This window comes from Procambarus clarkii, chromosome 19, assembly GCF_040958095.1.
Source record: "Procambarus clarkii isolate CNS0578487 chromosome 19, FALCON_Pclarkii_2.0, whole genome shotgun sequence".
Lineage (NCBI taxonomy): Eukaryota > Metazoa > Arthropoda > Malacostraca > Decapoda > Cambaridae > Procambarus > Procambarus clarkii.
In genome coordinates this window covers 16,332,042-16,348,498 of record NC_091168.1, presented here as the reverse complement: position 1 = coordinate 16,348,498, position 16,457 = coordinate 16,332,042, and the positions used below count along the sequence as shown (strand labels likewise).

The following is a 16,457-nucleotide window of genomic DNA, read 5'->3' as shown; positions in this document are numbered from 1 at the left end:
AAACTGGTTGAGAGAGGTACAGTCTTTAACATGGTTGGGAAGGTCATTCCACATTCTGGGTCCCTTGATTTGAAGAGCATTTCTAGTTTGATTAAATCGTACTCTAGGAATATCAAAACTGTCTTTATTTCTGGTGTGGTGCTCATGGGTTCTGTTACAACCTTCTATTAAACTTTCGAGGTCAGGATTGGCATTACAGTTCAGCATTTTATATATGTATAATACACATGAGAGAATGTGCAGTGACTTAATATCTAACATATTCAGAGATTTGAGTAGGGGTACCGAGTGATGTCTGGGGCCAGAGTTGGATATTGTCCTAATAGCAGCTTTGTGTTGAGTAATTAGAGGACGTAAATGATTTTGGGTAGTAGAACCCCAAGCACAAATACCATAGTTGAGATATGGATATATGAGGGAGTAATAGAGAGTCCCCAGGGCAGGGCGGGGTACATAATATTTGATCTTAGAAAGAATGCCAACAGTTTTTGAAACTATTTTTGATATATTTAGAATGTGTCCCTGGAAATTCAGCTTGTGGTCAATAAGAACGCCAAGGAATTTGCCATCTAATTTGTTACAAATTTGGGTATTGTTTATTTTGAGATTTATTTGATTAGAGGATTTATTGCCAAACAGAATATAGAAAGTATTGTCAATGTTAAGGGTGAGTTTGTTGGCAGTTAGCCAAAGATGGACTTTATTTAGCTCAGTATTTACTGTGGCATTTAGAGCAAGGGGGTCAGGACTGGAGTAAATGAAGGCTGAGTCGTCAGCAAATAGAATTGGTTTGAGGTGTTGGGAGGCATTTGGAAGGTCATTAATGTAGATGAGAAAGAGGAGAGGGCCAAGTATGCTGCCCTGAGGAACACCAATGTTGATGGGTAGGGTGGGAGAAATTGAATTATTCACAGAAACATACTGGAGCCTGTCAGTAAGGTAGGATTTTAGGTATTGCAGGGAGTGTCCTCTGACTCCATAATGATGTAATTTAAGAAGAAGGTTTTGGTGGTTGACAGTGTCAAAAGCCTTACGCAGGTCCACAAATAACTCAACAGGGAACTCATTTTTATCAAGAGCTGCATCAATCAAGTTAATCATACTAATAAGTGCATCGTTAGTGCTTTTTTTGGGTCTAAAGCCATATTGGCAAGAGCTAAGTATATTGTGTTTGGCTAGATAAGAGTAAAGCTGCTTGTAGATTAGTTTTTCAAAATTTTTTGACAAGTTAGGCAAGATTGATATAGGTCTGTAGTTGTTAACATCTGTGAGATCACCACATTTGTGTACAGGCGTTACTTTCGCATTTTTTAGGATATCTGGAAAGGTTTGGAGTTCAAGTGACTTGTTGAAGAGCAATGCAATAGCAGGGGCTAAAGTTCTGGAGGCTTTTTTGTAAATTAAAGTTGGTATCTCCTCAAGGGCAGTAGACTTGGTTTTAAGGGAAAGGATTATCTCATTGACATCAGTGGAATTAAAAGTCTTTAGGTACAGAGACTGGATAGTTACCTGTAAGATAGTCCTTAACATCAGTACTGGAAGATGGAATATTATTTGCAAGGGATGACCCAATGGAAGAGAAGAACCTATTGAACTCAATAGCAGAATCAGAGGCTGAAAGCTGACCATCGTTATTGGACAGGAGTGTTGGTTTGTTATTTAAAATCTTCTTTGATCCCAATATTTGTGAAATTGTGCTCCAAGTTTTTTTTATGTTGCTCTTTATTTGGGTAAATTTATCTTCGTAGTATTTAGTTTTGGCTCGTCTAATTATCTTAGACAGCAATAACGAGTAATTCTTTGAGAATTCTTTGGAGACAATTCCTAACCTATACTTCTTCTCAAGGTCATGGGTTTAGGGCCGCGAGTAATTCAAATTCAGTAAATGGCACGTTGCATTCATCTTCCTTGTGGAGCATGAAGTCAACGAGCCTTTCTCGATCTCCGTAACCAGCATTTAATATGAACTGTATGTCTGGGGAAAGATTATTGAAGCGATGCTTGGGCTGAAGTTGCCCAAGCATCGACTAACTCGTTTGCTCTGTGTAAAGGGTGAGGGTGTGCTACTTGGCCGATCTTATCGCCTTTAATTCTTTTAATATCCTTCCATGCCTGGCTGAGGGGGGTGTGAGAGTTGAGACTTTTAACAAAAGTTTCCCAGTTATCTTGCCTGAGCTCTGTCATGCGCTCCCTCGCCTTGGCTTGGGCTTCCTGAAAGAGCTTGAGCATTGCTGGCGTACGTGTTTCCCTATATACAAGCCCAACTCGTCTGGCAGTGCGTTTCAAAGTACGCAGTTTGGGGTCATTGTAATAGACATGGTGTTTATTTTCTTTCATATCGTTCCGGCTATTGGATGGTGCAGGGGGCCGACCTAAAGGGTCAGCAAACATCTGAATGCTCTGTACTAGACCGTCGTTAAGTGTCTGGACTGTGGAGGGATCATAAGTGCTGTACCACTCTGACACATGAGCAACAAAGTCTTCACGTCGAGCAGGAGGAACACTGAGCCGTTTGCATTTGAAAGTCCCACCGGGCAGGATGGTATTTCCTATACATAGAGTAGTCAATCTAGGGTGATGATCTGACAACAAATCTGTTATAATAGATGATGTGCACCAGACGTGAGAGACATTGAAACCAACACAGAGGTCTAGAATGCCTCCACAAATATACGTGGGTTCAAGGTCACCCACAGTCTGCACATCTTGGTGACTATTTAGTAGCAACAGCAGTTGATTCCCATTACCGTTACTGAAGCGAGAGCCACCAATGTCCTTGTGTCTAGCATTGTAGTCACCAAGAATGATGGTTGGCTCTGCTTGAGCGCAGGCCGGAAGATCAATATAATTTAACTTTCCTGCTGGAGCATATAGATTAAATACATTGAGAACAGAGTTGCCCACAAAGATCCTCACTCCATGATACTGTTGACCGGCAGTTTGTTTTTCTGGCAGAAGTTGATGGGGTAGGGATTGTTTGATGTATAGAATGCAAGAGTTACTGGATCTGAGGTTGTAAGAAACAAATGAGGGCAATTTCGGGGGTGAGGATCTTGCGGGAACTCTGCACTCCTTGAGACATACAATATCAATGTGTTCAGTTGTTACTTTGTGATGTAAATCTGAGAACCTATTTTTGAGGGATGCAATGTTCCAGCTAAGGATGGATAACTTAGTTAATTGTGTATTTAAAGTCAGCATTATATATTGATATTATTAGTTCACTTAATATATATTATCTATATACATATTATCTATTGCACTACGATATAAGTCCAGGAACATTTCTTAGTTTATTACCAATGTCACACATTTGCCTCCAATGGTCTAGTACAATTTGTCGGTCATTTCCAACTATAGAGTCGTTTTGAACATACTTTAGCACAACTTTGGCAGTTAACCTGCGTGGAAGGGCTCCACTACACAAGATTTCAAGATCACTAGAAGTTTCCCCTGATGGGCAAGCGAACACATGTTTGGAGGGTTCAGGGGTGGAAGGGGGAGTTTGGCAGTCATTGCTTACAAGTCCCCTCATACACGTGAGCATCATCGAAATATCGCTGGTGGATTTTTTCCTCATGTTGGAGTTGCTCTTGCAGCCGCTCCATCTCCTGCTGTGACTGCTGCTGGTGTTCCTGCAACCGGTCACGAAGGGCAACCACTGCTTGAACAGTGGAGCGACCCAAGGGCGAGGTGGTAGGGAGGCTGAGGTTGCGATCTGTCTCATTGTGATCCAGTTCCTTATCCCCCACTTCCAGTTGACTGTGGGGTCCAGCTGTGGATGGTGGTCTCACAGTAGGTGACATTATCCCAGAACCAGGAAGTGGCCACTCTACATCAGGGGAAGGCCCACCACTGGCAGAAGATGCAGCACCTGGTTCTTGTGGGGGAGCTGGGATGATGGCACGAGTCTTCGGTCTGGTCCTCTTGTGCACTTCGTAATTTAAAAGTGGTGAGTTTGGCAGCCATCTGGAGCGAACATCACCTCTAGATGGCTCTGAACAGCGAGTGGGACTGATTGCAGCATTTGGCAACTGCTCTTCATGGTGGTGTGAAGGGAATGGCGAGTGTTGTGTCAACACCTCCGGAAGGCAGGTTCGTGGCACCTGACGGGCAGGCGCAGGTTGAACAGACACCTGTCGTCTGGCCCCGTGGTGCACTTGGTGCTTGGCAGATGGTGAAGTATTTGGTATCCAGCTGCTACGAACACTACGTCCAGGTGGCTCTGAACATAAACAGCTGTTCGCTTGACACAGTCAAGGTGCCAGGCTTGAACACCGCTCCTGCAACAGTTTATGCATTTTTCACTTACTGAGTGTAGTTCCTTTATGAGTTTAAAACACACCTCAGATTTATGAGGTTCACCACACACGGCACAAAAAAGTTTTTGCTTGAGCAGTACCTGGCCACGTGACGTCCCCATCGTTGACACTTATAACACCTACGAGGGGGAGGGTTGTTGTAGAGAGGTTGTAGAGTGCAATGTTATAGTGCCGACCTAAAGCTGCTCTAGAGTAAATTCTGTCCGGTATAGGCATGGCACCTTTCCATGTGGCAGCTATGAGTCCATTTCTCAGACGTTTAGAGTTTACAATATTTTCATCACAGAGATATTCAGGCTTAATGAGTTTATTAACATTGAATATGACAATGGTTACTTTTGGACACCTAGGTGCTGCATTTTTCATCTTAATGCCTGCATACTCTGTGTTTAGCAACACATTTACAAAAGCACTGTCGTTTGTAACGAAGACATGCTCACTTTCATCTCTAGGTAACTTAATGACCTTATCATAATGTGCCTCAGAGGCTTCACAAAATCACTGGACTTTTTCCTCTATTGTGATTCCCAGAGGAAAATCTAGCCGTACATGTCTGGCAGCAGCCGAATTTGGTGGGTTTGATCGTGCCCTTCTCGACTGCTTATGGCGCTGACTTTTACTCATTTGCACCGTGAATCCCTCATCATCTGCACCGCCCTCTGATGTGTCGTGGGTCACCACTGAGGAGGTGGCACCATCATTAGAAAACAATTGACGAGCGTGACAAGATTGTAAATACCATGCTATGTATTCTCACAAACCCAATGTACCTTCTTGTATATAAATAAATAAATAAATAATTAAATATCTTCCATCCACCCCCAGCCCTTGCACCCTGGATGTATTCCCTCCACCCCAACCCTTGCACCCTGGATGTCTTCCCTCCATCCCAACCCTTGCACCCTGGATGTCTTCCCTCCACCCCAACCCTTGCACCCTGGATGTCTTCCCTCCACCCCAGCCCTTGCACCCTGGATGTCTTCCCTCCATCCCAACCCTTGCACCCTGGATGTCTTCCCTCCACCCCAGCCCTTGCACCCTGGATGTATTCCCTCCATCCCAACCCTTGCACCCTGGATGTCTTCCCTCCACCCCAACCCTTGCACCCTGGATGTCTTCCCTCCACCCCAGCCCTTGCACCCTGGATGTCTTCCCTCCATCCCAACCCTTGCACCCTGGATGTCTTCCCTCCATCCCAACCCTTGCACCCTGGATGTCTTCCCTCCACCCCAGCCCTTGCACCCTGGATGTCTTCCCTCCATCCCAACCCTTGCACCCTGGATGTCTTCCCTCCATCCCAACCCTTGCACCCTGGATGTCTTCCCTCCACCCCAACCCTTGCACCCTGGATGTCTTCCCTCCACCCCAGCCCTTGCACCCTGGATGTCTTCCCTCCATCCCAACCCTTGCACCCTGGATGTCTTCCCTCCACCCCAACCCTTGCACCCTGGATGTCTTCCCTCCACCCCAGCCCTTGCACCCTGGATGTCTTCCCTCCACCCCAGCCCTTGCACCCTGGATGTCTTCCCTCCATCCCAACCCTTGCACCCTGGATGTCTTCCCTCCACCCCAGCCCTTGCACCCTGGATGTCTTCCCTCCATCCCAACCCTTGCACCCTGGATGTCTTCCCTCCACCCCAACCCTTGCACCCTGGATGTCTTCCCTCCATCCCAACCCTTGCACCCTGGATGTCTTCCCTCCACCCCAGCCCTTGCACCCTGGATGTCTTCTCTCCACCCCAGCCCTTGCACCCTGGATGTCTTCTCTCCACCCCAACCCTTGCACCCTGGATGTCTTCCCTCCACCCTGGATGTCTTCCCTCCACCCCAGCCCTTGCACCCTGGATGTCTTCCCTCCACCCCAGCCCTTGCACCCTGGATGTCTTCCCTCCACCCCCAGCTCTTACACATGAGATGCCTTCTTCCTGCCACCCAGCCTTTACACCAGAGTGGTGCTGTGGTCTTTGTCCATGGTTCACAATTAAGGATCCCATGTTTGATATCCAGGTGGGACAGATATAGTTTTGCACATTTCATATCACGTGATGCCTCTGTTCACCTAGCACCAAATATGTATCCAGGAGATTTGCAGCTGATGTGGGTTGCACCTTGGGAAAGGTCGGTAGATGGCCTAAGAACTCGGTAAGCTTAACACGCTTTCTGTTTGCAACTACTGTATGCGAGACCATAACTATGGTAAACTATATTAGAGTTGTGAATCTATGCAAGTCCTAATTGTCATATACTTAGGCTTGTGTACTAGATTTTTTCGAATGATTATGATACGTCTCTGAACACGATGTTGTATGGCCCTTTTCCATCATGGTATTCCTGATGATCTTGTAGATCACGGCAATGACCGAGATCCTTTGTGGTTTTATGCATTCCATAGTTTCGATAATAAATTTTTCATCAACTTCCATGAAATTAACCATTGTAGTTCTTTCTTCTTTTATACGTTTTAATAGTATAGCAGTTCTGATGTTAGCCTCTAGAAACTTGTGTAAGGAATCATTCAGACTCTTGTATACGACATACGTAAGACCAATCTTGGAGTATGCAGCTTCAGTATGGAGACCATACTTCGTCGAGCACAAGATGAAGCTAGAGAAAGTTAAAAGGTATACCGCTAGGCTAGAGGTATGAGCTACAAGGAAAGGCTCCTTGAATTGCACGTTATGGAAGATTCGAGCTCGGGAAGACATAAACACCACATACAAAATTCTCAGAGGAATTGACAGGGTAGATAAGGACGGATTATTTAACATGGATGGTACTCGAACAAGGGGATAGGTGGAAGCTGAGTATCCAAATGAGCCATAGAGACGTTAGAAAGAATTTTTTCAGTGTCAGAGTAGTTAACAGATGGACTGTATTAGGCAGTGATGTGGTGAGGCTGACACCATACACAGTTTCAAATGTAGATATAATAGAGCCCAATGTTCTCGGGAATCTGTACACCAGTTCATTGATAGTTGAGAAAGGGGGACCAAAGAGCCATATCTTGAGGTTATCTCGAGATGATTTCGGGGCTTGGCATCCCTGCGGCCCAGTCCGCGACCAGGCCTCCTTTTTGTTACACCCCCCAGGAAGCTGCCCGTAGCAGGTGTCTAACTCTCAGGTACCTATTTACTACTAGGTAACAGGGGCATCAGGGTGAAAGAAATTTTCTGCCCATTTATCTCTGCCACCACCGGGGATTGAACCCAGAACCTCAGGACTACGAATCTGAAGCGCTGTCCACTCAGCTGTCAAGCACCCTGAACTAAACAGGCGCCATAACTCAACCCCAACAAGCACAACTAGGCAAGTACTTAAGAATAACCATCCCCTCACCATGACTCTTCTAGCTCTGGTACACCATCAGACTCCATTATTATGCCTACATGATATTGACCCTTAAGAATACTGTAATGTGTTACAGTACCTTTAAAATACACAAAATTTGCAGTGTAATTTATGGATAGAAAGAGGAATACACATGCAAGAATGATTTAGCTGTTACTTTACTCTTTTAATATTCAACCATATTCAAATTGCCTTGAACCTTTGCAAGTACTGTATATAATACTTAAGCAATTACCCATAATATTTTAAAAGTAAATTATTTTACTTGTCAACGGCAATTATGAATGCAATAAATTATATTTAATTTTGTTTTTGTAGTAAAATAATTAATAATAAAACTAAAATCAGGATTCTTTCCAACGACAAGTGACAGGTGTGGCAAGTCACTGCTGACCAATGTTGGATCTTCTGCAGCTTTTTAATATGGGCCAACTTTCTGAATTAAACTGTTCAGCAACAGTCACTGGGAAAGTACAGACAAACGACAAATAATGTAGCAAATTTCACTGAAGACTAACTGCAGCTCCTTGCTGTTAGTGTTGTAGTTTATTATTTTAGTGAAATGTTCATCTTATGATGGACTATGGCCTGTGTGAGACTGGGGAAGGGAAGGGTCCCTGAGTGTATGATGGAGAACTATGGCTGGTGTGGGGCTAGGAAAGGGTACATTCAGAGACCTGAACAGGTTATGTTTGGGTACTACACTGGAGTAAGAGCATAACTTTATCTCTGTTGTGGTCTAGTACATAAATTACAAATCATGAATCATCACTGTCTGAAATGAAATGCCTGTTAGTGGCTTTGCAAGAATGTAATGTTAAAACACCATTGTTATGTACTCTCACAATCCAATGTACGTTCTTGTACATAAATAAGTAAATAAATTAATACAAGATTCATTAATATACTTAATACTGGGCTTTCTGCACTACCCTGCTAATTTATACACATTACATTAAGAAAAAATTCAAGAAACATATACGGAAGAGTCAAATATATAAACTTAGTAATCAGATGCAAAAACTAGTTAAAAGCTGACAGGAAGAGTTACACCCCTTATTGTATAACTGAAAATTTATTCATTCATTCTTTGGTTACAGCCATAAACTGACTTTGAAACACTGCATAGATGAACACACACAATTTTGGATTAACTATCATACATCTTTATATAAAATGCATGTCTGACAATGACTCTCAAGCATAAATATAATCAGATAACAGTAAAATGTATTATTTGACCTTGGTGAAACAAACAGATGGTTAGATAAATTAAAATGGGGTAACTGGGCAGATGGTGTTTAGTTTAATACAGTACTTTATACTGTAATCATCCAATCTAGCACATGATACCTTCTCCCCTAATTACTTTTTTTCTTTAGTTATGTTTAGTACTTTATATTCATAGATGACAAAATTTGAATATATCATTAACCCTTACAATATCACACATTTGTTTAATAAATGAGAGTAATACTCATGGTAGATGTCTGTTTACTCTAGAACCCCATTTAAAGCAATTAATAATTTCAAATTTCTGCTGAGTGCAAAGAGTAAAGCTTTGGGATATTTATTTTTATTTTGTGGATTTCTTCCTGAAGCACAAGCAGAACTCTCCTTGGTATTATACGACACAAAGGAAAACATTCAATTTTCACATTAAGTAAGCAAATATGGTGGTATTTCAGACCATCATGAACCATTATCAACTTAATAATGGTCCAAGACAGAATGAAATTATCACCTTGTCATGTCTAGGGTGTGTGCTTAGTATTTATTTGTCCCAGCCAGAGTATTGTGATCATTATGATCACTGATAAGAAATACTAGCTAGGAGGACTACAATTGATCATCAACAGCCGAGCATGTATAGACAATGGATATGGCTTCCTGTGATCTATTAATAAACTACAATGAAAATGGAATTATCTTGGCTTACATGGAAAATTTGAATAACTGGATAAGCTGTTTTTTTCAAGGCCAGATAATAAGTCACTGTATTCCTTACTTCTTCATAATACATAATTCAGATGAAATTTTTCAAGACCACAATTGGTAATTGGTAATTTATGATTTCAGGGATTTCTGCATTCAGGACTCCTACTGTGCTTTTGTATAAGAATAAGCCTCATAAAACATTATTAAAGCCTTAAAATCACTGCATCAACACTGCACTGATATTTAACTAAGAGTAGATAAGCAGTATTATGTTACTATACATCAACTTTACAAAAGCATATAACATTTCAATGTTCCAAGCAACTACTTGGGATGAAACATTGCAAGGTATCTATAAATAGACAATTTTCATTGTTTTTTGTAAATTTACAAAAGTGAAGCACCTACAAGGAACAAAAGTACAGAATTTTTTCAACATTCAGACATATAAAAAAAAGGCCAGACTTGTAATTTCATAGCTTTCAAGAAAATTAATATGTATTTTCTTAAAACCAAAGTTTTCATCTATACTTGTACATAAATACATATCCTTGTGATTTAGGATAAACAATGAGATTTCTTCATTTACAAATTTCATGTCATACAAAAATGTTACAGGTCTTTATACAAGCAAGAATTAGCAAGATACTTCTATAATATATATACTTAACCTAAGTAGTGTAAATCAAGAACAATCTTACAGGTTTTAACCAGTCGATGTATTCACAGAAATTCTATCACAATTTTGACATTAAATATGAATGTCTGTTTAACACTTTCGCTCACCCCGCACGCCACCCCTCAATAGTGCGATATGGGACCCAGGGTGTCACGGGAGCGCGCGTAAATTCTGAAAAGTGTATACTCTCTTCAACTTTGTCACCTTAATTCTCGTCCTACGAGAATAAATTTGGTATCATTGTGTTCGCAATAGAATTCTCTACAGCACTAAATGCATATAAACTCCAAAAGCCCGGCTAATTACCCGCAGCAAACAGAGAAAGTGCGAACGAGTTACCCAGGAGTGTGCAAAAGCGTTAAAATGTTTTCACTATTTTCACTCTGGTCACCTCAATTTTTGTCCTAGGTCTTTCATTTTGGTCTCAATGGGTTCGCAATAGAATTCTCTAGAGGAACATTAGCATATAAAGTATAAAACCTGGTCACGCTCCAACCGCTGACGAGTTGAAGACGGGCCACGCGTTAGCCGGGAGTGAGCGCTCGGACGCCTTTCAGCTACACTCCCAATTCCCTCCCTTTTCAAGCCTTTCTTTCGCAATTTTCATCCTGGAAGGGCCTTGTTCATGATCACTATCCATTGTGGAGTAAGGGTAGATAGTTTCTAAAGCCGCAGTAAGAAATATAGCCACGGAAAATAGCCGAAATGTTCACACGTTTGAGATGCGAGGGGAGGCGACATTGGTCACAACAGTGGAGCGAAAACAATGGGCCCACGGCATGTGCCAAGCCACCTGAGGGCCACGAGGCTCAACAAAGAAAATGGGAAGACATCGGCGCACATTTTAAAACCAGTCCCAAAAAAATCGGATAAAAACCTGATTTTTGGCGATTATTTAAAGTGGATGACGCAATGCTGCGTCATCCCCGGCATTACCGCCAGTGAACGGATGACGCAATGCTGCGTCATCCCCGGGCGAAAGTGTTAATAATAATTTATAAAAATTCCAATTTTTTTAATGACAATGAATCTAGCAGTAACTTTTATAAAAATGAATAGAAACCTGACTGATGTACAAAAAACCTTAATATTGTTTAACAAATTATGATGATCTTTACAAGTCAGTAATGTTTCCGTATTCCAGACCATTATTGTATGGGACTCACTCTTGCCTTCAGATGACGGTTCCCATGCAACCCAAAAGTTACTAGTCTGGTAATGGAAGTTCATTTGGAATAATGACAAGAGGCTTTATTTGGTGACAAGATTAATTTATTTTGCATATAAAAATTTATTCCAAGCCTACAGTGATGGCCTCGATTCCTGGCAAATACAATGCATCTCAAAATACCAGGTTAATAATACACCAAACACAATTATCTCTCAGTAACACATCAATCCAGGCACAAGCTGTAACAAGCAACACAAAACTCCATTCTTTACCAAGTTTTGCCATATAGTTAACGTGTACTAAATCCAATACAATCATATATTGCACAGTATATACTGTAATCTGATGTTCCTCTTAATCTCTCTCTCTCTCTATATATTTAAATACACAAATAATTATAAGTTTTCATGTTGTCTAGAATAAAAGTAATGTTCTTCATATTGCCGTTACAAAACATCAATTTGTGCTTTCAAAAATTGTCTCGTATAATACTGTTATATACAAATAAAGGACACTAGAATGCTCAATAAAAATGAGAATGAATGACTATAATCAAGTAATAAATGACTTCAATAAAAACAATATACAAATCTTTCCACATTTGTGTTACTTTCTGTAGCTACTTCAAATTCAAGGAAAAATGTGATTTGTGCTTTTTTTGCTCAGATGTTCAATTAAATACATTATTGTATTACACACAACTTGTGGTCTGTACTGTCACTTAAAGCCTACATTACATTCTTCAACACTATATTTATTTCTATCCTAAATATAATACAATATTTGCCAGCTTCCCTTTTCTACATTTCTTGTTACTGAAGTAGCATTAGCTCCCGAGTTAAAATATAGTACAGTACATGGTAATCATATTAAACTGAACTTTTAACAGAGGATAATACTATTATAAAAATCCCACACCTCAAAGTGATACACAATTTGTATCATTAGTGAATATATTATTATGTAAATTCATACAGGAAACCAAAATAAATGACGAACACCTCAACCTACCATGTTTCTGTTTCCTGTGATAATTTATAGATATATTTATAGTACATATAACATCTCATTCTCTGTGCATGTTCATATACATACAGATATGAGGTTTGCAAGTGCATTAGTATGAGAACTGAGAGGCCTCAGCTGTGAGGACAGGCTGAGAGTACTCAGCCTCAGAACTTTAGGGAGAAGAAATAAAGGGAATATGATAACTACATAAAAGATCCTGAGAGGAATAAACAAAGTGGACAAAGGATGCCTATTTAAATTAAAAAAAAGAGGTAGGACAATGGAACATCAGTGAAAGCTGGACATGTAATTGAGATGGAGATGTAAGGAAGTTCTCGTACCCAATACAGGTGGTCGGAAATTGGAATGCACTGAAGGAAGAGGCTGTTGAAGCCAATTCAATCCACAATAAACAAAAATCAACCCATCCTCCGAATTGACAGTACGATTTAATACTAAGTGTAATAAGTACACTTTCTTACTGTAATAACCAGTGCATAATTGCACTTATGGGGCTGTTACATTGACCCAACTCCCTCCCCCGCTTTAATTCTTCTCGTTTTCTGTTAAGTCACTCAGAATTTTAGGATGACGTTTTCAACTTCAATTAGCAATACACAAGTTTTAAATATCAGGAATTTCTTTTTCAGGTTAATTAAACAATAGAGATTTTATACAAAATTTTAAAATATCCTGAGTTACTTTGCAATTTATTGATATATTTTAGTTTTGTTTTATTAGTTTTATAAAACTGTAATATCAATATAGCTATAGGTTAAGTAATAATTGTAATTAAGAAGCAATACAATTATTATCTTCAAAAACTAAGACGGTTAGGTGAGGTTGTGGTTTTCTTTTCAGTTTTTCGGGTAAACTCAAATATTCACAATATATCTGACAGTACGATTTAATACTAAGTGAAAATAAGTACAATTCCTAACTGCTATGAATAGTACATAATTGCACTTATTTGTCTTCTTACATTTACCACCCCATTTTTGGAGGACGGGCTGACAAAAATATAATGAAAACGTTAATATTGAGAAAGGTAAAATTAGTACATCAGGTATAAACAGCTAGGTAGTGGGGAATAAAAAGCTAGATATCATTCTCCTCTTGCCACTGATAGGTGAGCACATAGGTAAGCACATTCCTACCAGAACAGAACTCGTTCTACTGAAAATTTTGATGTACAGGTAAAGGTTTCTGTTTTTAATGTATGAATATTATGATCGGTATGCAATGTAAAAATAAAGACGACTTCCTGTTTCCATATACCAGTCTGACTTAAATTTAAGTTCGTAAAGCTTTAACAAAATAAACAAAATACCTGCATTAAAAACATACTTTCTCCAAATAATTTTAACAGCTTAGCATGGAAACCTGCTCAAATGGAACCTGGTCTACTGGAAATCTGTATACAATGGAAAAATTCCTGTTAGAAAGGTTGTCATGATTGGTTACAATGGTCAATAATAAATCTTTGTTAACAAAAGTTAATAAAATATTTTAAAATGTACTTTTTCTATGTGATGTTGGTCTCAAAGTGCCCACCAATGTTCGATCCTTTGCACCAGCAAAAACACACTATTGTTTTATATAAAATAGTCAATTTCACATGCCATGGAAGTTCATTTGTTGCGGCTGGGATCTGGTCTGAAACTGTTTGTTTAGCTGGTTCCTACCCTTCTGAGGTTCCATTGATCTATATACGCCTGCACATAAATTACTTTCCAAAAGAATATTTGGTAGTCATACATAATAGAAAACTCAAGCAATCCAGTTACTGTACCTTTAATTATTTTATCATATATATATATATATTATATAACAATTTCTAAAAGTACCATTCAAGAATATTATAAACAACTGTTAAAGTAGGTCTGTGACACACACAAATATGAATGGCTACACAGAAAAGATACAAAACTAATTCATTAACAAATATTACATTAACTGAAAAATTATGTATACAATATGTTGCTCAAAATAAATATTGGAATCCCAAGTAGCAAATTTTCCTAGACTTCTGTTCTAAAAGAAATTAATCTCATATTTTGAGCATTCTAGTAACTAAAAAATGTATAAATTGTAAGGCTTAAGAAGTGACTAATATTATCTTTGAGGTATACAGGGTAAGGTTCAGTGTTCAGCTTTGTGCACGGTATGATAGGCATTACGAATAAGGGCATAAGGGAAGCAGGCCTCCAAAAGGTCCATGGTCAGGAATGGAGATTGTACTACAATCTGGAAAGAAAAAGCAACAGTTGTAATTTTTATGTTTTATATACTATACTGTACTGTATTTTATTAAAACTTGCTACATCTTGATACATAAAAAACAGGAGTTGAATGTACTGGTAATGAAACATCATTTTCTGGGTGAGCCCTGGAGGCTCCCCGGAGCTATCGGACTGATATACGCTATATTAGTTTGGGGCATCAGTCAATTGAAGTTCTGCCTACCTGGGACCACGGGCCAAAACCTGGCCGTCTCAGAGAGGCACGGGGAGAAATAGCCTATAGAAAACCCCATGTGTTTGGGAGTATGCCATGTCTGTCATTGACCAGGGTTAGGCACCCAGAAAGGTAGGCATAACAAAACAAACCCCGCCTAAAAAGAAATTGCAACCAAAGACCGAACAGAGACAGAACTCCCCCAAAAACATAAAGAAACAAGCAAACGTCATTCACCGCCACCGGGCCGCTTGTCCTCGCAACTCTCCTCTCCCCGTCAGGGGAAGAAGGAAGCCCTGGACTCCTCGCGCCAGCTACTCACACCTTCAATTCGGAGGCTGGGCATCAAAAGCAAACCGAAACCGCTGTCCGGAGGGAGGGAGGGTGCCAGGGAGCCTTCGGGGATCACCCAGATAATTGGGTTTCATTATATTCAACGCTGATTTTCTGTGGGAAGGCTCTCCGGCTCCCTGGAGTTACCTAACCAAAGACAAGTAAAAAGACGGACTTACCCAAGAGGCGACAGCATTGTGTACGTCAACTCTAAGTCAAAACAAATGGCTGTATCTGGTGACCCAAAGCCACACACGAATGACCGGGACCAGGAATATTGACCAGATAACGGGTGGCCAGGACCCTATTCCACCTCCAAAACCCTTGTGCCCGAATGTCAGCCTAAGATATGTTGCCGAACACGGCAGCCAAAGCAGCAAACTTAAGAATGTCATGGGCATGAGGGTAGACCACAGGCTGGCAACCTGGGAGGCTCGAGCCCTGGAAAAGGGAACCAGGGGAAACTGGATAAACCCAAAGTGAGTTCCCAGGCTACAGAAGCTGAGGTGTGCAGATAACGACGAAGAGCCGCAACTGGATACAACACATGATGCACCCGCGACCTGACCAACCAAGAATCAATGACTCAAGAGCCCCTCCGGAATTCCGCCATCTCGTTATTCGCCAGAAATGGAGACAGCTGTAAATGAACAAACCAACCACTAGGACCGAAAGAGAAGAAACCCCCTGCTCCGGAGGAGAGCATGAAGCTCACCAACCCGACCCCCAGAGGCCAATGCCAACAGAAACAAAGTCTTGGAAAACAGTCTTGAACCAAAGGGGCCACCACAAACTGAGGAGAAGAGGCAAAAGAGAGCACCCTGTCCAAGGACCAGGATGGCTCAGGTGGCGCATGAGTGAGCCGGAGGTGAAACAAAGCCCGAGAAAGCTTGTGAAAAGAGGCCAAAGTGACATCCATCCCCGAATGCAAGCTGGAGTGGCTCCACCAGCTGCTGAATGATAAGAGGCGACATTATTGGGCACCAAATGAGTTCTAAAAAAGCCAAGAATGAAAGGACAACACAACCTGATCGGAAATAGAAGACAACCTACGAAGAAAGAGAAAATGGCAAAAAGAAAGCCAGGAAACTTCATACTGTCACCGACACGAAGCTCGTAGGTGGGACACCATCAACGATGCCACCTGAACACCATACAAGTGGTGATACACTGGCATCAAAAAGACTAGACGTGAAGAGTG

The 16,457-nt window shown here is 40.8% G+C and overlaps 1 protein-coding gene across 1 annotated transcript in view; it reads right to left on the bottom strand.

Annotated features, from left to right (window-relative positions):
- Nucleotides 1-11,537: 11,537 nt before the first annotated feature.
- The window catches only part of Hem (Nck associated protein 1 Hem), a 297,069-nt gene continuing 292,149 nt past the window's right edge, over nucleotides 11,538-16,457 (bottom strand). The window contains 1 exon segment of the mRNA XM_045741430.2: nucleotides 11,538-14,713. Within this exon segment, the coding sequence (XP_045597386.2) occupies nucleotides 14,609-14,713 (105 nt within the window). The 3' untranslated portion in view covers nucleotides 11,538-14,608.